The sequence below is a fragment of the Hyla sarda genome, chromosome 9 (assembly GCF_029499605.1).
Source record: "Hyla sarda isolate aHylSar1 chromosome 9, aHylSar1.hap1, whole genome shotgun sequence".
In the NCBI taxonomy this organism is placed as follows: Eukaryota; Metazoa; Chordata; class Amphibia; order Anura; family Hylidae; genus Hyla; species Hyla sarda.
In genome coordinates, this window is record NC_079197.1 from 150,689,072 (window position 1) to 150,712,140 (window position 23,069).

The following is a 23,069-nucleotide window of genomic DNA, read 5'->3' on the forward strand; positions in this document are numbered from 1 at the left end:
TCGCATATATGTTTTGTGTATGCTAATATTCACATATGCTAATTTTCGCATACGCGAATTTTCGCATTTACGAAAATAAAACGAGAATATAACGAATATGCGAATATTCGCAAATATATGACGAATATTCATCCATATATTCGCGAATTCGAATATGGCCTATGCCGCTCAACACTATTAACTACCACCTGTGTTATGTAATGTATGTAATGTGTCAGATAACTTTAAATACAGTTGTCATGTGTTGTAACCAAGGAAGGTACCAGTGACCATGTGACCTATAGATTGACCTCTGACCCCTCCAGAGTCTCCACCCATATAAACCCTGGGAGGAGCTAGCTCAGTCTCTTAGTCTCTTCTCTACTGAGTGCAGCAAGGTCAAGTCCTGAGAGAGAGTGTCTGGTGTCCTGAGGAGGCCTAAAGCTACCATGCAGCCACACATCCACAAGTCTACTGCCCCACAGGGGAATGTAAAAACCTGGTAAGCTACATATGGGGTGAAGTCTGTCTAGTCAGTGCCAGTCAAGTCAGTCAAGGTTAATCTATGTCAAGTCAGCGTGGCCCTTCATCAAATTGTCAAAGTTCACTACAAGTCCCAGCAAGCCCTGAGGTCTCTGAAGTCACTGGTCACCTTCTTGGGCCTGGCTAAGCTGTATAGACTGTTACACCTGTCTATCTCAATAAAGCTGCCGTTGTTCCGTAACTTGGTGTCGGAGTCATTATTTGCCCCGTGCCTAGCACAGGATCCAGAGGCATACCTTTGGGTGGTGAAGAGGTTAAACTACGCCCTGGCATCACGCACACAAGGGGTTAATGCCATCTGCCCCTAGGGTAATAATATTTGCCCTCATCACACCCTCACCACATATGTTTCTATGTTATAGAACAGGAGATTGATTCACATATTTGTGTTAAAAGATCTAGTTAACTAGTAATTTATTACTAAACTCTTCTTATTCTGGGTTTAGGAGTCCAGTGGGTGGCCCTACTCAATGGATAACAGCCATTTCTATATGCACAATCATACAGGGAAAGATGTCAATTACTGAGTAGGGCCGCCCACTGGACTCCCAAATCCAGAATTAGCAGTAGGTTAACTGAATCTATTTTTATCAAAGAAAGAGGTCGATCTGATCAGCTCACTTTTCTCTAAAACAAAGTGTCCTGTAGATCGGTGTGCCTATTCAACATGACCTTGGGATTTACTGTAGCTGGAATTCAAGAACATACAGATGGAGTTGAGTTTGTCAATTAGCACAGTTTAGAGATTTTTGATACAGCTGCCTGTACTTACAGTTCTGTTAACCAATGGATTGTAGGTATAACAGGAACACTTGGCACTCAACATGATCAAGCCACATAGGACATAACGTTTTCATTGGTGATGATGTAGAGGGCCCAGGTATAGTTTTTGTACCGGGGCCCAGAACATCCAAGTCTCTTTTTTTAATATAATTTACTTAATTAAACAAGTTTAATTTATGCACAAGAAACAGTTCAATTCATATACAGTCTGTAGTGTTATATCTATAATAAACAGAAGTCCCTAAACACATTTATTATACCCACATAACACATATGAGATCCCTAAATTTAAACCTTCTAAAGTATTACTGTGTCTCCATACACAAACCTATCAACCTTGCTATAACTTGCAAATGTAAAGACACCAAATATTAGTTCTTAGAATGGTTACCTTACATCCTGAAGTCCTTTCTGATGTGACTTTCTCTTTTTAGTCACTCTTTTCAATATGAGTTTCTTCTTATTCCCACCAGGATTGGGATGAGTCGTCCTATTATTGATCCATTGGGTTGTGGAATTCTTCGAGTCGCGAAGTGATACATAGATCTTAGAAACCAATATATCATTTTCTATTGGAACATCTGAGTCCCCTTCAGCTTGTTGTGCCAGGTGCCAGAGACAAGAATGTCCAGCCAACCAGAGGAGTAAGGTCATAGAGACAGGAGCCATAGTGCAAATTCATACAGTAGTCAGAGAGAAGGGTTGGCAGCAAGATGAAGACGATGACAGCTAAAGAGAACTTACAGGAATAGCAGATCAAGAATGCAGAGAGATCCAAGACACAAGAACAGTTGTATCCGTAGTAATGCAAGGAAGACAGGATTTGTGTTAGGCTGAAGAATAGATTGAGAACGTGTGGAAGAATTGACTAGAAAGGGTTAATACAGAAAGATTACGCCAATGTCTAGAGTTAATACTGAAGTATACAAAGGAGAAGAATGGAATGTGAATAGTTAACACCCTAGAGAAGGATCAAGAAGAGAGAGCAAGCAAAAGAATGGACTGCAGAGAGTTAAAGCTCAAGACAAGGATGAAACCAAATCTAACAGAGAATGTAGGAAAGACATATACGAGAAGACAGATGATGAGCGGGGTGAAGCACAGAAGACGAAAAAGAACTTCCAAAGTTGAGGCTGATACAACTTAATACTGAGTTTACGAAGGTCGAAGACAATAAGATGGAAAGACAAGAGTTAATTCTCAAGAAAAGGTTGAAGAGGCTGAACATCAAAGAAGGGAGAAGACAAGAGGAAGACAAAGAGAACCTGTAGAAGGATGAAAAGAAGAGAGAACTAGAGATAGAACTTCAAGGCTGAAGAGAGGTGACCTGCAGAAGATGGACACCTGGAGATCCAACTACAAGACCCAACTGGGTGAAACGCGAAGGTTCTACCAGACAATGAGAAGACAGGGAAGGAGGTGAATCATGTAGAAGGAGAATTCAGTTCTAGTGAACTTGTAAAAAGCCCTGGAAAGAATGAATGCAGAAATAAGAAAGGATGATGGTAAAAGTTCTGAGGGAGGAAACGTGTCAGTAAAGGGGATTTAATCTACCGAGAGAAAACATCAGATCCTAATGCTTATTCCTCCTGGTCCTCCCTCTCCCAGAGACTTAGTCCAGAAATCTGTCCTTTTTCTTTTTCTCTCCTTACACTGGGGCTTTCACTGCCCACCAATGGCTGGACAGCTCTGCCCGCATCCCCCTCCTCTGTTCTCACCCTATCAGCACCATCAAAGGGGGCTCACGATTACAGGTGCTTACCAGGGAAGGGGACTCCAGCCTATAGCTCAGGATAAGGCACCTCGCTAGGCTCACGTGTAACTATTCACTTTCACAATACACCTATTCATTGTGGCTTGCCATTTGAGGTTCTAGCTAACAAAGACTTAGTATCATTTAAGGGTCATAAACTGTTTAAAGGAGTACTCCGCCCCTAGACATCTTATCCCCTACCCAAAGGATAGGGGATAAGATGTCAGATTGCCGGGGTCCCCGGGGATCGCTGCTGCGGCACCCCGCTATCATTACTGTGCAGAGCGAGTTCACTCTGCACGTAATGACGGACGATACAGGGGCCGGAGCATCGTTACATCACGGTTCCGCCCCTCGTGAAATCACGGCCCGCCCCCGTCAATACAAGTCTATGGGAGGGGGCGTGGCGGTCGTCACACCCCCTGCCATAGACTTGCATTAAGGGGACGGGCCGTGATGTCATGAGGGGCGGAGCCATGACGCCACGCTGCTCCGTCCCCTGTATTGCCCGTCATTAGGCACAGAGCGAACTCGCTCTGTGCAGTAATGATGGCGGGGTGCTGCAGCAGCGATCCCCGGGGTCCCCAGCAGTGGGACCGCGGCGATCTAACATCTTATCCCCTATCCTTTGGATAGGGGATAAGATGCCTGGGGCGGAGTACCCCTTTAATAAAAACGCCTGGACTATTGGAGTCAGTGGTCATGCTTCATAGTATGTGACAGGTAGAGGCCCAAATGCGGAGCTTGGACAACATAAGAAGGACATGGCAGAACTGAAGAGGGTGCAGAGGAGGCCAACAAAGATAATGATGGTATGGGAGGATTACAGGACCGGGACAGGTTACTAGGGGCGATTTGATCACATTGTACAGATATATCAACAGACAGTATAGAGATCTTTCTAGTGATCTTTTTTTATACCGAGGCCGATAACCATGACAAGGGGGCATCCTCTACTTCTACAGGAAAGAAGGTTTCACCATCATCACAGACGGGGATTCTTTACTGTAAGAGCAGTGAGATTATGGAACTCTCTGCTATATGATGTTGTAACATCTGACTCGATAAACAAGTTCAAGGGGGCCTGGATGTTTTTCTGGAAAAATATAATATTACAAGTCGGGAAGTAGTTTTTCCTCCTGGGGCAACTGGCATCAGCCTCATACACAAGTTTTTGTCTTCCTTTGGATTAACACAGTAGGGTTTTAGGTTGAACTTGATGGACCCTTGTCTTTTTTTGCAACCTTGCAAACTATGTTACTATCTATACAGCAATGGATATATACAGCATAATAATACTTGAGCTTGTTATCTACCCCATCCATATGCAATCAGAAACATGCATTGGATACATACATATATGTGCTGCCATATAAATGGGATATATATATACCGTATTTTTTGCCCTATAGGACGCACCGGCGTATAAGACGCACCCTATTTTTAGGTGCAAAATCTAAAAAATTAAAGATTTTGAACCCAATAGTGGTTTTCAACCTGCGGACCTCCAGATGTTGCAAAACTACAACTCCCAGCATGCCCGGACAGCCGTTGGCTGTCCAAGCATGCTGGGAGTTGTAGTTTTGCAACATCTGGAAGTCCGCAGGTTGAAGACCACTGCATAGGAGGTAATACTCACGTGTCCCCGCCGCTCCGGACCCGTCACCGCTGCCCTGGATGTCGCTCCATCGCTGTCGCCGCGTCCCCGTCGCTCCGGAACGTCTCTGCTGCCGGCCGGGTATCCTCGCTCTCCGTCGCCGCCATCACGTCGTTACGCACGCCGACGCATATACGCGATGACGTGATGACGAGGAAGGAGAGCGCCGGCCATACAGGGGATCCCTGAACGGAGAAGACACCGAGGAGGCAGGTAAGGTCCCTCCCGGTGTCCTGTAGGCACTAACCCAGCTATTCAGTCGGGCTGTTCGGGACCACCGCGGTGAAATCGCGGCGGTCCCGAACAGCCCGACTGGACAGCCGGGTTAGTGTCACTTTCCCTTCAGACGCGGCGGTCAGCTTTGATCGCCGCGTCTGAAGGGTTAATACAGGGCATCACCACGATCGGTGATGTCCTGTATTAGCCACGGGTCCCGGCCGTTGATGGCCGCAGGGACCGCCGCGATAGGGGTGTATTCGCCATATAAGACTTTTTCCCCCCAGTTTTAGGCAATAAAAAGTGCGTCTTATACGGCGAAAAATACGGTATATAATCTTGTAGGCTAAACTCACATGTTGCAGACAGGCTTGGATTAGCTCACAGGGGTGGCTGGGGAATTCCTTGGTGGGTCCCTATACTAGAGTGGGCCCCCTCTTGTGTCTTAACGGAGACAAGGTCAATCACTGTGTCTCTATGGATGTGCAAATGACACGTCCATCATCAAGTCATCATGCCACCTGTGTCTAGAGTCAGCTTAGCGACAGGACCATCTTCACCCACCCTGAGGCCCCTCTCCGGATCACACAGTAGCCTCAGACACATTCTCCTTACCTTGCTTCTTCTTCACCCGCTCCTACAACAACACATTGGTTCCACAATACAATAGGGTACATTGAAAATGTTATGCAAAAGTACAACTAGTCCCACAAAAAAAAGCAACAAAATGGCTTTGCCAACAGAAAAATAAGAGAGTAATTGCTCTTAAGGGTGCGTTCCCACGGGGCGTATACGCAGCGTATTTGACGCTGCGCAAAATGTATGGCAGCAGCGGGAAATACGCTGCGTATCCCTTGCTCGCTATACACACAGGGCTTTCCGGCGGCAGCCCTATGTGTGTAGTGAGTTTTGGAGGCGGGGCCGTGTGCCGGCGTATCTGTGACGCGCGGCCCCGCCTCCAAAACTCACTACACACATAGGGCTGTCGCCGGAAAGCCCTGTGTGTATAGCGAGCAAGGGATACGCAGCGTATTTCCCGCTGCTGCCATACATTTTGCGCAGCGTCAAATACGCTGCGTATACGCCCTGTGGGAACGCACCCTAAAAGGAAAAAGCTAAAACTGTCTGCAACATGAAGGGGTTAAAGGGGTACTCCGGTGGAAAGCTATTTAAATCAACTGTTGCCACAAAGTTAAACAGATTTGTAAATTACTTCTATTTAAAAATCTTAATCCTTCCAGTACTTATCAGCTGCTGTATGCTCCACAGGAAGTTAAACAGATTTGTAAATTACTTCTATTTAAAAATGCTCTCTGCTGACACCTCTGTCTGTCTCAGGAACTGTCCGGAGCAGGACAGGTTTGCTATGGGGATTTGCTCCTACTCTGGACAGTTCCTGACATGGACAGAGGTGTCAGCAGAGAGCACTGTGGTCAGACAGAAATGAATTCCAGGAAGAAATACATTTCCTCTGGAGCATACAGCAGCTGATAAGTACTGGAAGGGTTAAGATTTTTAAATAGAAGTCATTTACAAATCGGTTTAACTTTCTAGCACCAGTTGATTTAAAAAAATTAGTTTTCCACCGTAGTACCCTTTTAACCCCTTACCACACCTTGACATGACAGAAATGGAAGGGCATTAGATAGTAAGCACCATGACTTATTGATACATGAGGTAGTGACACAGTCATTACCGCTGTGCCCGTTCTACCAATGATGGTAAGAGCCTGCGTTTATGAGCCTGAGATCTAAAAGTGTTTGGGCAATGGTTTCAAATTCATATCATCTTCATTTGCAGCAGTTTTTCTGCAGTGGATTTTGCTACCCATTGAAGTCAACGGTAGCAAAATCTGCACGGAATCCGCCAGTGTGAACACTCCTTATGGTCCATTCCCACCGTGCTTTGATGCAAATTTTCTGCAGCCGATTTCCTGCTGCTTATTTTCTCATTGACCTACCAGCAGACAAAAGGGAGCAGAAAAGAAACAGCAGAAAACCTGTAGCAAAATCCACCTGTGTGAATAAGAGGCCGCAGCGGATTTTGCTACCATTGACTTCAATGGGTCTGCAGAAAATCCGCCATAGTTGCAAATTTGAAGATTTTCACATGATAGCAAAATACACTGCACATTTTCTATAGCAAATACACTGCCAAAAATCCACAGGAAATCCTATAAGTGCATTCACACAGGCAGATTTAGAAGCATTTGCTGCTGCACGTTTCCCTACCCATTGAAGACAATGGGTAGCAAAAATACGCAGCTGATTTTGCTATCCATTGACTTCAATGGGAAGGAGAATATGCCACAGCAAATGTGCTGTAAAATGCGGCACGTGTGATCCTACCCTAAGGGTACCTTCACACGTACCGGATCTGCCGCAAGAAAGTTAGACAGCCAGCATCCAAACCACTCCCTTAACCAGCAACATGAGGGGGTTTGTTACAGTGTGTCACCCCAGTAGTAAGGTGATTACATGAGGGGGAGGTTTGTTACAGTGTGTCACCCCAGTAGTAAGGAGATTACATGAGGAGGGGATTTGTTACAGTGTGTCACCCCAGTAGTAAGGAGATTACATGAGGAGGAGGTTTGTTACAGTGTGTCACCCCAGTAGTAAGGTGATTACATGAGGAGGAAGTTTGTTACAGTGTGTCACCCCAGTAGTAAGGAGATTACATGAGGAGGAGGTTTGTTACAGTGTGTCACCCCAGTAGTAAGCTAATTACATGAGGAGGGGGTTTGTTACAGTGTGTCACCCCAGTAGTAAGCTAATTATATGAGGAGGGGGTTTGTTACAGTGTGTCACCCTAGTAGTAAGCTAATTACATGAGGAGGGGACTTGTTGCAGTGTGTCACCCCAGTAGTAAGGAGATTACATGAGGAGGAGGTTTGTTACAGTGTGTCACCCCAGTAGTAAGCTAATTACATGAGGAGGGGGTTTGTTACAGTGTGTCACCCCAGTAGTAAGCTAATTATATGAGGAGGGGGTTTGTTACAGTGTGTCACCCTAGTAGTAAGCTAATTACATGAGGAGGGGACTTGTTGCAGTGTGTCACCCCAGTAGTAAGGTGGGGTGAGTCAAAGGGCGGAGCCAATAGGCGGAGTCAAGGGGCAGCAAAATTAGCTTTTTCCTAGGTGGCGAAAAACCTTGCACCAGCACTGACCCTAACTGTGCAAATTCACAGGTAAACTCCTTAGTGAATCTGCAATTTATAAATTTAGCTTATAAGATTCTATTTATTATGGTAAAATATACATGAGGGTCTATGTATCCAGTATGAACATACATATGTAACACCCCCCATGGATTGGTGGGCTCACCCCTTCTGATCTATACAACCCATGAAAAGTTTTATACCAACGTGCAGAGAGCCAGGATTTCCAATAAGATAAGATGTACTATTGCTTTAAAACTGGTTTGCATGTGACGCCATAACAGTACTATGGTAAAGACTTTTTCCTGGTCCCCTGCCAGGCTGTGCCATGCTGGGAGGGGGGCTCCCGCCATCCTCGCTTCAGCTGGCTGTTATGTGGCATAGGGACACAAAAGATATTGCTGAAATGTAAACCTCTCCATCTCTTTCAGCCACACTGCATTCAAACAAAAGCACTAGAGGGACGGAATGAATGAGAAAGAGAGAAATCAGGGCACAGGAGGAACGTGCGAGAGACAGACGGGGAGGCATACAAAGGGAGAGGCAGAAAACACAGACAGGAACGAATAAAATAGACCAGTGTTTCCCAAACGGGGTGGCTTCAGCTGTTGCAAAATTAAAAAATCTCAATATCCCCTAACACTTGCAACAGCTGGAGCAGTTTTTCCCAACCAGGGTGCCTACAGCTGCTGCAAAACTAAAAAATCCCAATATGCCCTAACACTTGCAACAGCTGGAGCAGTGTTTTCTAACCAGGTTGCCTCCAGCAGGAGTTGTAGTTTTGCAACAGCTGGAGGCACTCTGGTTGAAAAACACTGGAATAGAGTCAAAATAGAAAGAAAAAAATATTAGGATACTGCATTGTGGCAGCTTGGGGGGTGTAGGGTATGGGGAGTGTAGCTCTGCAGGTAATAAAGGGTGTTTGTTAACCCTTGCTATTCGTGACACCAGGGTGAGGGCTCCTCAATAAAGCGTTTCCTACCGCTGCCCTTCCCAGGAATGATAGGGAGGTAGATGTCACTGAGTTTAAGTAGATAGTAATAATGGATTGTCCACAACCGGAAAGCTTCTGTAAACAGTGTTAACTTTACTGAAGATTTTCTGTACACTTCATCAACATAACAGTCTCTCATCAATACAGCTTCCTTTTGGAGATTGACAATGGTTGGGACTTTAGCTTTAAGGATCTCTAGACTATTGCGCTGCTCCACTGGATTTGGAGAATTAGTTGCGGTCCAGTAGTCAGGCTAGTATTAGCAGGAATTAGTATAAGACTCACAATTTTTGGTTCTGCTGAGGCCGTGGTTTTTGAGGCCTAGCATGTCTTCGAAAGTTGTGTAGCACCATCCTGTTAGTCCGGCATCCACGAGAGCAGCAACCCAAGAGAGCGATAATTGGACGCAGCTCCCTTATATGGGCAGGGGCTGGACTAATGCTAATTGGTCCAAACGGATGTCAATCACCATTACAGAGAATGCTGGGTAACATGTGATCCAAGGACCTCCTAAGGTCCTACAACATGCAAAAGAGGTTACTAGCATGGTCACATGACTGAAGGTCCTGCGACGCTGAACAAGGTAAGTACTATACATTCCTATATAATATAGATAAAATTACTAATATATACCTTTATTAATATACAAGTTAAACTTAAGGAGAGGTGACTAGGGGCAGTCCCACCTGAGGAACCCAACCTGAACGTAGTTACTCTGACTTTGGGACCTCTACACTAGGTACTGGATGCAATACGGTACCGGGACACCACAGCATAAATAACAATTCCCTAAAAAATATTTACGCTGCCTCATTTCCAAAGAATTCCCCGAGAATCCAACTACAGACCGCCATTGTAGTTCTGAAGAGGGATACAAAAAGATCCATTAACCCCTTAATGATCCAGCGAGTTTAAATATTTAGCTTTTTCATTTTTTTTCCTCATCATTTCAAATTCATAACTCATTCCAATTTTCCATCTACAGGGCTTATTGTTTGCTGGACCAATTGTACTTTGTAATGACATCACTCATTTTACCACAAAATCTGCAGCAAAGCCTCCCAAAAAATTATTCCAGGGGGGGAAGGTGGGAAGAAACACCCAATTTAGCATTTGGGGGGGGGGGTTGTTTCTACGTAGGGCACTTTAGTTAAAATGACTTGTTATCTTTATTCTGTCAGTCAATTCGATTACAACTGTACCTGATTTGTATAGGTTTTGTTTTATTTTACTACTATTAAAAAATATATTAGAATTATAATTAAAGATTGTGAATAAAATGTCAAAAATTAATTAATTAATTAATTAATGTGAATAAGCTCCTTCCTTAATAAAAGAATATAAAAATATATCAAAATCCAGAATTGCTGATTTTTTGTAATTTCCTAAACCATAAAAAGATGAATAATCATATTGGCCTACAGAATAAAGATAACGCATAATTTTAACCGTAAAGTACGCTATGTAGAAAATGAATTGTGGCACAGGTAATTTTGGCACGGCTAATTCATAATACTTCATTATACACTGAGCTTCCAATTCCCTAGGAATTCCAGACAAGCCATTTTAATTTTGTTTGAAAGGTTTTTGAAGCACAAAATAATGGTAAAAATTCAAAAAGATCAGCATGTTCACTTTATATAAAGCAAAATGTTAGAAGTAGTTACCAAAAATGTTTTAAATAATAAGCATTTCAAAATAAATAGACAAACAAAAAAAATTAAAAATAACAGACATTAAAATATAAAATACAAGACAAAACAGAAATAACTCAAGAGAAGATTAAAGGAGTACTCCAGGATAATGATTTTTTGTTTTAAATTTCCCGAGACTGTCGGCATTTAAAAAAACAAAGTATACATACCTGCCGTTGCTCCATTAGTGCCGCCGATAATCTGCTCCGACCTCCGCAGCGATCTTCTTCCTGGTGCCGTGATGGCTAATACACAGATGTCTAGGGGCAGAGTACCCCTTTTAGGACAGGGCCAATTTTTGTTTTTGAACTTTCATTTTTTCCTCCTCACCTTTTAATAGCCATAACTCTTTATTTTTTCATCCTCACACCCATATGAGGGCTTGCTATTTAGCAGGACCAATTGAATTTTTTAATGACTTTCTTCATTTTTCCATAACATATTCTCCGAAACAAACAAAAATTTGTGATTTGAAAATGAAATTTAGCAAATTTAGGAGGGATTCTGTTTTACGCCATTCATTGTGCGGTGAAACCAAAATGTTAAATTGATACATTAGGTCATTGCGATTATAATAATGCTAATTTTTTTTATAGTGAAATTATATAACTTTTATAAAACTTAAACTAATTAATATAAACTTTTTAGAATACATTTTTCTTTAAAATTGTCCTTTACTGACCCCATTACGGTTTTATTTTTTCGTATAACAGGCTGTATGAGGGCTCATTTTTGTGCCCTAATCTGTTGTTTTTATTGGTACCATTGTAGTATTGATCAGACTTTTTGATCACTTTTGACTTTATTTTTTCTTGGATATGATGTAATAAAAAATGCAATTTTGGGGTTTGGTAATTTTTTTTACATTTTTGCAATTTACCGTCTGAAAAAAATTATTTCATATTTCAATAGTTTGGACCTTCTATGACCTTATGCAAACTATGAGTCTATTTGGGTTACAGTAAATTTACTTGCAAAACTGCATTAAAAGAAGAGTGTAATGGTTAAGATTGGCATTATTGTTATATAAGATGGAAAATGCCTTGGCCACCTAATGCTCCCTAGCCTATGGCTGTGGGAAAAGCCCCTAGGCCGCTTTCTTTCCCAGAAGAGGGGTGAACTTAAAAACTCAAACCAATGAGCTCCAGTCAGGCCAGTCAGCAGGACCGCCATCAGGGTAGTACAACCCATACTACTGTAAGGGGCCCGGAGCTTCAGGGGGAGACCGGCCAGCCCTGGACCTCTTTTTTAAATTTGCTTGTCAGTGAGTGACTGTCCCTCTCACTGATCGCTGAGGGCCCGCCACTACTCGCTGACTGATTGAGTGACTACGTGCAGTCAGTCAATCAGTCACACACACATGCTGCCTGTCATTGTCAGAAAAGAATCCCTGCAGCAGCGTGCAGCTGCCCCACATACTTCCGGGGTCAGCAGCGGCTGCCTCTTTAAATCTGCAGTGGCCGGTGGAAAGAACTACTTCGTTGCGTATGGCCGCTGTGCATTGATACAGCACGCCGGCCCTGCTCCTCCTCATGTATAGTAGCGCTGTGGTGGAACTGTCACTCTGCTGCTGCTGTGCGGCGCCTCTGGGCCTGGCTACCAAAGAGGTGAGTGGTGGCGGCAGCAAATGAGCCTTAGAGGACTGGAGCGGAGCCTGTCATAAATTTGGGCAGAACTGAACTATATTGCTGTGGCAGGCAGCTGAGCTGGGGCCTGCTTCCTGGGGGCCAGATTTGAGGCCTACAACTATATGGGGGCAACAATTAGCAGCAGAAAGGGGCATACAACAACTATATAGTGGCAAGTTGTGTCCCATACAGTTGTTGTAGGCTCCTCTTTGCTAATAGTTCCCCTATATAGTTTGGGTAGGCCCCTCTGTTAATAGTTGCTTCCATATAGTTTGGGTAGGCCCCTCTGCTAATAGATGCTCCCATATAGTTGTTGTAGGCCCAGGCCCCTCGCAGAGAGGCCTACAACTATATGGGGGAGAACCTACTAACAAAGGGGCCTACCCAAACTATATGAAACATGTGGTATGGGGTGTGATGGAGGGCAGATGGAATTACCCTAGGGGCAGATGGCATTAAGCCCTTGTATTCGTGACGCCAGGGTGTGGTTTATCCTCAATACCACCCGAAAGTATACCGCTGGATCTTGGACTAGGCACGGGGGCAATAATGACTCCAACACCAAGCTACGGACAACAGTAGCTTTACTGAGTGACAGATGGTACAGTCTATACAGTGTAGCCGGGCCGCGGAGGTGACCAGTGACTTCAGAGACCTTAAGGGCTTGCTGGGATTTTGCAGCGATTTTGGGCAATTTAGTGCAGGCCATGATGACTTGACAATAGATGACAGTGATTTGACTTGACTTGACTGGAGACAGACTAAGCTGTGACTTTATCTTACTTGTGGCTGCAGACTTTCAGACTTGACTTGAGGCCTTCTAGGACTCCAGACACACTCTTAGGCTCGACTGCACCTCAGCAAAGACTCAGGAACTTAGAGAGAGAAGAGACTCCTTCAAAGGCTTTTATGGGGGATACTCTGGTGGGATCCCATTGGTCACCCTTAAGTCACCTGGTCACTGATCCCTCCTGGGTAACAGTCACATGACAACTCACATGACAATTGGTGATCACATGTTAACCTTTCTTAAAGATACAACATTCTTATATACATAACATAGGGGATAATATGCAATTACAGTAGAACAGTTGCGGGGGGGGGGGGGGGGCGGGGGTTTGGGGCAGGGAACACTGCAGGTAGGCTGCCTGACAGGGCAGCAAGGGTACAGGGTGACAACTCCCGTACTGGGCCACCACAAACTCCGCCTCTTAAACACAGCTGTCCTCAGTGCCCAGTCCTGTAGGGCGGATGACTGGAAGTGGCCACTGGGGCTTAGACTGACAGTTCCTGGGGCTTTATTGCCGAATGTCCTTTACAGGTCTGAATAAAAAGAACTGAGATGAGTCCATGTAGCATTTTTGTGGAAACGTCCATACATGTTCCTTTCAATAATGGGACATAAACATTAACCCTATAACTACATTTTTTTATCACATTTAATATACTTGAGTCGGATCGGGCTGCCTTAGGCTCTCTACCTGATGCCTTAGCTACTGGGGCCCCTTGGCACTAACCACTTCTCCCCAGAACTCTATGCATGTTTTTATATAACATACCAGTGTTACCTTTTAACGCAGCAACTCTGTCACTCTACGTGCTTTATTTATATTTTCAGGTGAACCCTCTGGCCAGAAGAGTACCCTGTACACGTGGAAAGGAAAAATGTTAGGTGAATTATGGGCTAGAAATGTACATGTTAGATACAGTACTAACTAGGCATTTTACTAGCTATTATAATACATTATGTAAGCTGACTGAATTAGACTATGTGTTATACAGACAACGTTGTACACAGCACTACCATTATTCCTTATACCTAGCTGGTAGTTATCATGGTGGTGAAGTAGTGGCTACACTTCTCCTGATCTGGTCAGGATACCTCCTATATAAATTGCCATGAACAAAAGACACTGTACACTTTATTACAGCACATCATAAACATTATAGTACACGATCATGTGCATTCACTTGTGCAAAAATATAAACAAAAATATATTACTCTGACAGTATATACCGTATTTTTCGCCGTATAAGACGCACTTTTTCTTCCCCAAAACGTGGGGGGAAAAGTTGGTGCATCTTATACGGCGAATATACGCCCGAGGCTGCTGCGGGCGAGAGCGGGAAGTCAGCTGTAAGTACAGAGGCTGCGGCGGTGCGGTACAGCGCTGACTACCCGCTCCCCACCCGCAGCAGCCTCATGACCGCCGGTGAATTTTTCACCTCACACCGGCTATGTTTATTGCCCTATGCCTGGAACATACAGTTCCGGGTGCCGGGCAAGTGAATTACTAATAACTGTATACTAAAAACCAGGGGGCCTCCAGCTGTTCTGAAACTACAACTACCAGCATGCCCGGACCGGCAAAGGCTGTCTGGGCATGCTGGTAGTTGTAGTTTCACAACAGCTGGAGGCCCCTTGGTTTTTAATATACAGTATTAGTTTTTACCTGGCCGGCCCCCGCCTGCAGCCGCACACAGGAGCCGGCCCGGGCAGATAAAATCATAGGTTTTCCTATGCCGGACATCCCTATGTCCCGAAAAATCTTTTCGGGACATAAGGATGTCCGCGGGTCACTCACCATTCCCCGGCCGATGCGCGTCCTCCTCCGGTCCTCCTGCGATCCTCTGCCTCTCTATGGTTGTACGCACGGGACCTCAGTGACGTCCCGTGCGTACAACCATAGAGGCGCCGGAGGACTGGCGGAAGACGCACGCCGACCGGGGCCTGGTGAGTGACCGGCGGTGTGTAATCTTCAGCGTTCCGGTCACCGCTCCTCCGGTCCCGGCACCTACTGCTATGGTCCATAGGCCATAGCAGTAGATGTGACACTGGGCCAGAGGAGCAGTGACCGGATCACTGTGGGGGCAGCACACAGAGATACAGCCTCCAGCCATACACTGTATATGGCTGGAAGCTGTATGTCTGTGGGGGGGCGCTGCCTACTATTGCGGGGGAACTATACTGCCAGCCATTGTGGGGGAACTATACTGCCAGCCATTGTGGGGGAACTATACTGCCAGCCATTGTGGGGGAACTATACTGCCAGCCATTGTGGGGGAACTATACTGCCAGCCATTGTGGGGGAACTATACTGCCAGCCATTGTGGGGGAACTATACTGCCAACCATTGTGGGGGAACTATACTGCCAGCCATTGTGGGGGAACTATACTGCCAACCATTGTGGGGGAACTATACTGCCAACCATTGTGGGGGAACTATACTGCCAACCATTGTGGGGGAACTATACTGCCAACCATTGTGGGGGAACTATACTGCCAACCATTGTGGGGGAACTATACTGCCAACCATTGTGGGGGAACTATACTGCCAACCATTGTGGGGGAACTATACTGCCAACCATTGTGGGGGAACTATACTGCCAACCATTGTGGGGGAACTATACTGCCAACCATTGTGGAGGGTGGGGAGCTGCCTACCATTTTGGAGGGGGGGGGGAGCTGCCTACCATTGTGGGGGAACTATACTGCCAACTATTGTGGGGGGGAGCTGCCAGTGCCTACCATTGTGGGGGAACTATACTGCCAACTATTGTGGGTAAACTATACTGCCAACCATTGTGGGGGAACTATACAGCCAACTATTGTGGGGGAACTATACTGCCAACCATTGTGGGGGGAAGGGGGGAGGAGCTGCCTACCATTGTGGGGGAACTATACTGCCAACTATTGTGGGGGAACTATACTGCCAATCATTGTGGGGGGGGGGGGGGGGAAGGAGCTGCCTACTGTTGTGGGGGAACTATACTGCCAACTATTGTGGGGGGAGGGGGGGAGGAGCTGCCTACCATTGTGGGGGAACTATACTGCCAACTATTGTGGGGGAACTATACTGCCAACTATTGTGGGGGAACTATACTGATATAAAATATTTTACTACAGTATTTGGTTCAGAATCTTTTTTTTCTAGATTTTCCTCCTTTAAAATTGGGTGCGTCTTATATGCCGGAGCGTCTTATATGGTGAAAAATACGGTACATGTTTTTGAAGTACCGCTCCACAGTTCTGGTACGTTCTGAGTTCTCAGTAGTGTTGAGCGGCATAGGCCATATTCGAATTCGCGAATATTCGCGAATATATGGACGAATATTCGTCATATATTTGCGAATATTTGCATATGCGTAATATGCTCGATTTAATTTCGCATATGCGAACATTCGCGTATGCGAAAATTAACATATGCGAAAATTAGCATATATTCATTAACATAAGCGAAAATTCGCACGCCGATCTCACACAGTAGTATTAGAGCCTTCTTTACACCACACAAGCTGGAAGCAGAAAGGGATGATCACTGTGATGTGTACTATGAAAAAAAAAAAACGAATATTCGTAATTACGAATATATAGTGCTATATTCGCGAATATTCGCGAATTCGTGAATATGCGATATTCGCAAATAAAATTCGCATTACGAATATTCGCGAGCAACACTAGTTCTCAGTAAAGAATCAGGGCTAAAAGCGTGGCACATGCTTACGTATATGGTTACGAATAAACTTCTTGACAAGTTCATCAGGCACTTCTTCTTAAACGTTGCATAACCTTTAACAACAAAAGTACTTCGCAAAGCAAAGTTAGTGACAGATCGCAGAGTAGATTCTTCAGCCTAGATATGTGCCATCCCAGCCTCGCCTGTCAGACTGCTTCTGAGGCTGGGACATATAACAGGGTCCACGGGACTGTTCCCCCTCTAATGGACTCACTCGGGTATTCCAATTTATCTGGGATAAAATAGGCCCAGTAATGGTGGGGCTGATGGTGACCACCATTTGCACCGCAGCAGCTTGCGCCACTGGGGGAATAGACGTTGGTGCCTGTTGAGCCGGCCAAACCTCCTCTGCACGAGTAGTCCGAGGCACTTTAGTTGGTGCCCGCTGGTTAGGCCAAACCTCCTCGACAATAGGAGTAGGCCTGAGCACTTCTGTAGACTGACTGGACTGTCGGAACTGAGGAATGGGGCTTCCCTGGCAGGGGAAGAAGGTGTTCCTTCATATCAGTCCAGGCTCATCGCCAAACAACCACTTAGGTAATGGTGGTGACCGGGAACGTACAGAAGACTTCTGGACCTGGGGGGTTTGCTCTGGGCTAGGGGTAGAAGGAGGGGTAGAGAAAGCGGCCTCAGTCAGGGTACTCACTCCTGACTCCTCGGTGGGGATTTCGGCCCAGGACCCCCAGGTCCAGTGGTGAGGGGACAGCCTCACCGGTGATGATCCTCTTGAAGATTATACAGTCAGATAATGTGTATTAGGCCCATACATCCCTCAATGTAAAACATACACACCCCCTGACTATATAATCCCTCCCATCACCTGAAATTTCCTCCCATTTTTACACTTAAATTCATGCCCAGTGGACTGATTCCTTGAATTGTCAGACAAACTATACACCTTTATATCTTAGAAACAAAAGGACATAACAAGAAATTGTAAAAAAAAGTTGTGTGATCAGGGCAGCCTAAGCTATTAAATGACAGAAAAATCAGACTTTTTTTTTTTTGGGAGGGGGGGGGGGGGGGGGGGGATTGTCACCGGTACTTTTTAATATAGAAATCAAGTTACTACAATCAAGTTACTGTTCTGTTCCAGTCCAGGCTGTAAAGAAAAAGTGCTTCATGTATTTTTTGTCTTAGTTAGAGTAGAATAAGCTAAACAAGGGCCCCTCTACAAACACTAATCTCTGCAGTAACCTATGGTAGGTGTGGGTGGCTAACACCCCATCATAAAATTCCCTGTGTATCTCTCTCCAGATATTGTGCCAAGTGTATGAGAGTAAAAGTACAACCTGTGTAGATCCCCATCAGTAGACAAGATTTTTGGACTGTGTAACATCTATATCAGTCACTACACTTACACTTAGGCCATGTTCACACTTCAGAATTTCTGTGCAGAATTCCACATTGAAATTCTTTACGGAGATTGTGCAGCAGCTGAGTCCAGTTGCATTTAATGGGATTCTGCTGCACTGTGCACACCGTGGAAATTCTGATTCCTGTGTCTGCAGAAAGAATGAAAATGTCCATTCTTTCTGTGGACCTCTATGAGACATTCCCGTGCGGTCCTAGTGCCGGAATGTCCACACGGAAAATCTCTGACGTGTAAACATAGCCTTACTCATCACATCTGCTGCAAAAGCAACCTTTAAAGGGACAGCAACCAAATACAGTATTCATTCATCTGTACTAAAAGCTGTAACATCCTATGCTGTGCCATAGAGACAGTATTGATTTGGATTTGCACAAGAGGTTTCAGGAAAGGGTAAAGAAGAAATCCAGTGCAAGACAACTCATCCCCTATACGCAGGATCACCCGTACGGGGCCCGGCTATGCTCTGCTAAGGTGATTTCGCACCCAGCACTGACGTAGGGAGAAACACACCCCCTACTTTCTATGGGAGAGGCGGAGACACAGCGTTTGCGTGTCTCCACCTCTTTAATAGAAATTAATGGAGGGGGCGTGTTTCGACCAGCGTCCGTGCTCAGTGCGAAACATGATTTCAAGAAGCAGAGCCGGGGCCCCATTCAAGAGATCGCAGGGGTCCCATCGGTTGGACCCTCCTTAGTCAGACACTTATCCCCTATCTGCGCATAGGGGATAAGTTGTCTTGCACTGGATTTCTTCTTTTAAGATATTATTTTACTAAATCTGAGCGTCAGGAGGTCTCATTTCTGCACTTTGCACTACAGGAACAACTAAGGTAACAAAAGAATAGTTGGGTTCACAGAGAACATCAGGTTAGCTACACCACCCAGACATGTGGCATAACATAACATCTGAAGGACTACTACTTCCAGCTGTCCCCCCCCTCCCCCCAAGCTGACCTCCATTGCCATTGTCCCTTTGTGCTACAGTGGGGAGGGGGGGGGGGGTATGGCATTTCTAACCTTAATGGGTGGTGGAAACCAACCTGCACATAAGTGTTGTCTCCATAGGTTACACAATGTTAAAGGGGTACTCCGGTGGAAAACAATTTTTTGGGTTGCAGAACGTTCTATATAATAATCTTAATCATTCCAGTACTTATCAGCTGCTATATACTACAGAGGAAGTTCTTTTCTTTTTGAATTTCTTTTCTGTCTGACCACAGTGCTCTCTGCTGACACCTCTGTCCATGTCAGGAACTGTCCAGAGCAGGAGAGGTTTGCTATGGGGATTTGTTCCTGCTCTGGACAGTTCCAGACATGGACAGAGGTGACAGCAGAGAGCACTGTGGTCAGACAGAAAAGAACATATCAACTTCCTCTGGAGCATAAAGTAGCTGATAAGTACTGGAAGGATTATCATTTTTTTTTATAGAAGTAATTTACGAATCTATTAAACTTTTTGGCACCAGCTAATTAAAAAAAATTAGTTTTCCACTGGAGTACCCCTTTAATCAATAGGACTGGCGGTTAGGAGTGGATTGATGTCAAGCAGTAGCACCTGAAAGGGACCACATTTTGTATCTTTTCCCGTGTCCCCAAGGTATACCACTGTTTACTGCAGTGTTTTACTGTTTTAGCCATTTTCAAGTATTTTTTGAAAACTATACTCTCCTAAAAGTCTATGAGCAGTGCATTCATCTATTCCTTCACTAGGTGGCAGTTGAGTTCACGATTCCCATTTATTTTCAGTACGGAATATTGTTCTACTTGTACGTACACTCTATTACACGCTGAGTACGGCCAAGTTCATTACCGGCATTGCCTTTTCTGTTGTTTTGCTCCATCATTAGCGCAGAACAACAAAAAATAAAAATGTCGCAGACGGATCGGTTACAAGCCAGACACGAACAGTGTCCAATGAATCCAGCCTAAGCATATATCAATAGGCTATGGATTATCATAGGAAGCAATTACCTGCATGTAAAGTAGGTAGAGTAGACACATATATGTAATCTATAAAATATATATTACATGCATATATATATATATATATATATATATATATATATATATCTATGTACACAGGTTTTTGGCTGTCCGTGGATGCTGGAAGTTGTAGTTTTGCAACAGCTGGGGGTACCCTGGTTGGGAAACACTGATTTAGCTGATCGGCAGAAGTACAGGAAGTTGTATCCCTGCATGTCAGCCAGAGACCTTTCATGCTGGCCACTCAGGGATCTTCTAAGGCAATGTTCACAGGACAATATTCCACTCGGAATTCCGCTGCAGCAGAGTCCCATTGATTTCTGCTGCACTGTTCACACGGCGAACACATTTGCCTTGAAAATCCCGATTCCAGCATCCACAGAAGCATTGAATGTGCTAAATGTTTCTGTGGATTCTGAGCGGAAATGCTTTGCTGTCTATGAAGACAGCGCATTTCTCAGCAGTCCTAGTGCTGCAGAATCAAGCAAATGTGTGGAATGACATTTGGCACATTTTCGGGAGTGTAAACATGGCCATAGACTCTGCCTCAGGCAGACTCTATTAGCAGAGGGCAGATTACACTGAGCAATGCTATACAGTAGCATAGTATTGTTCAATATAAGCAATCTAAGGGTTGCTTATAAAAGTTCCAAAGGGAAATATATATACTTACTGAGTACCCGGTGTTGCCCAGTTTTTTCTACCTAATCCTTGTGGGGAAGGAAGCTCTTGTCCTCATATCCCGACCCAAAATCACCTCCTCGTATCCCGACCTCATGTCCCGTCCTCATATTTTGTCCTCATATCTCGTCCTCATATCCTGTCCTCATATCTCAACCTCATATCCTGTCCTGATATCCGGTCCTCATATCCCATCCTCATATCTCAACCTCATATTCTGTCCTCATATCCCGTCCCCATATACCCTCCTCATATCCTGTCCTCATATTCTGTCCTCATATCCAATCCTCATATCCCAACTACCTATCCTGTCTTCATCTCCCAACCTGATATCCCAACCTCATATTCTGTCCTCATATCTAACACTCATACCCAGTCCTCAGGTGGGGCTGAGCTGTGATGAAGTTAATGTAAGCCTAAAATAGAAGGGGGTGTGGCTTTGTGGAAGTGGGCATGACTTGCAAGCCAGACTGACACACAAAAAGGGTAGAAAATAAAAGGGGTGTGGCTTAAGTTGTGGGTGCAGCTCTGCAAGATAGGGCGTGGTATGTATGGAGGGTGTGGCTTGCAAGCCAGACTCACACAGTCACCAGGAGATGCAGAGAGGAGCTTGTGGAGTAAGGCACCAGAAGTCCTATGTACTTGCATGGGACTTGAAACAAAAACTTCATCCTTCACATAAAGGGGTAAGTTAGGATTAATTAATTTATCTCCAGCCGTATGGAAGTTATGCTGGAACATACTGTACATTTCCCATAGATTTGCATGGGACTTTAAACAAAAACTCTGACCCTTGCAAATGGGGGTAGGTTAGGGTTAAATATACTATCCTATATTTTAGTAACATGTGATCAAGTATTATCCAAATATCACCAGCTGTTTGGAAGTTATGCAGTAACATATATTTCCTATAGACGTGTATGGGACTTTAAAGGGGTACTCCACTGGAAAACATTTTCTTTTAAATGAATTGGTGCCAGAAAGGTAAACAGATTTGTAAATTACTTCTAAAAAAAAATACCACTCCTTCCACTACTTATCAGCTGCTATATACTACAGAGAAAGTTCTTTTCTTTTTGAATTTCCTTTCTGCCTTACCACAAATGCTCTCTGCTGACACCTCTGTCCATTTTAGGAACTGTCCAGAGTAGGAGCAAATCTCCATAGCAAACCTCTCTTACCCTTGACAGTTCCTGACATGGACAGAGGTGTCAGTAGAGAGCACTTGTGGTCGGGCAGAAAGGAAAATTAAAAACGAAAAGAACGTCCTGTGGATTATACACCAGCTGATAAGTACTGGAATGATGATTTTTTTTAATAGAAGTAATTTACAATTCTGTTTAACTTTCTGGCACCAGTTGATTTAAAAGAAAATGTTTTCCAGTGGAGTACCCCTTTAAAGGAGATGTCCAGTACGGACTATTCCTATTCCATTCTACCCATGCTGCAAAAAAAGAGAAAACAAACTTTCACTTACCTTCCTACGTTCCCCTGGAGCTCCAGAAACACTTTAGACCAGTGGTCTCAAACTGTGGCTCTCCAGCTGTTGCAAAACTTCAACTGCCAGCAACTTTCAACAGCTGTCCAACTGCATGCTGGGAGTTGAAGTTTTGCAACAGCTGGAGGGCCACAGTTTGAGGCCACTGCTCTTGACACAATATCAACACTTTAAAAACTTCTAGTTACGCATTGGGGGAGATTTATCAAAACTTAGCAACCAATCAGATCGCTTCTTACATTTTGCACAGGCCTTTTATAAAATGAAAGAAGCGATCTGATTGGTTGCTATGGGCAACTGGGCAACTCTTCCTCTGCACAGGTTCTGATAAATCTCCCTTATTTTCCCCAGGAAGAGGATTTAGGTGCCAGTGACTCCAGAAAACCAAGTACAGCCACCATAACACCGGTGACAACCCAGAATCCACCTAGGAGTAATGTGGAAGATGGAGGAAATCAAAAGCTGTAATGTTATTTTTTCATAGGCTAAATGGCATAAAGAAAAAAGAAAGAGAAATGTGTGACAACATTACAGCTCTACATCCCCTGCCCAAATAAATAAATGAATTCAATTTAAAAAAACGATACATGAACCGCAATATAAAGCCATTACA

The 23,069-nt window shown here is 44.5% G+C and overlaps 1 protein-coding gene across 4 annotated transcripts in view; it reads right to left on the reverse strand.

The window, feature by feature from the left end:
• LTBP4 (latent transforming growth factor beta binding protein 4) overlaps positions 1 to 22,504 on the reverse strand; it is a 259,011-nt gene extending 236,507 nt beyond the window's left edge. The window contains exons 1-2 of one of the 4 annotated variants that reach the window (XM_056540752.1): positions 22,436 to 22,504; positions 13,972 to 14,047 (exon numbers count right to left, since the gene is read on the reverse strand). Coding sequence is in view for 2 of the 4 variants with exons in the window: in XM_056540749.1 (XP_056396724.1) it covers positions 1,697 to 1,974 (278 nt within the window). In the remaining 2 variants the exon portion in view is untranslated. Of the gene's footprint in view, positions 1 to 1,696; positions 3,062 to 13,971; positions 14,048 to 22,435 lie in introns of those variants that run through there. The other 3 variants (XM_056540753.1, XM_056540749.1, XM_056540750.1) reach the window with 3 other exon arrangements.
• Positions 22,505 to 23,069: the final 565 nt, after the last annotated feature.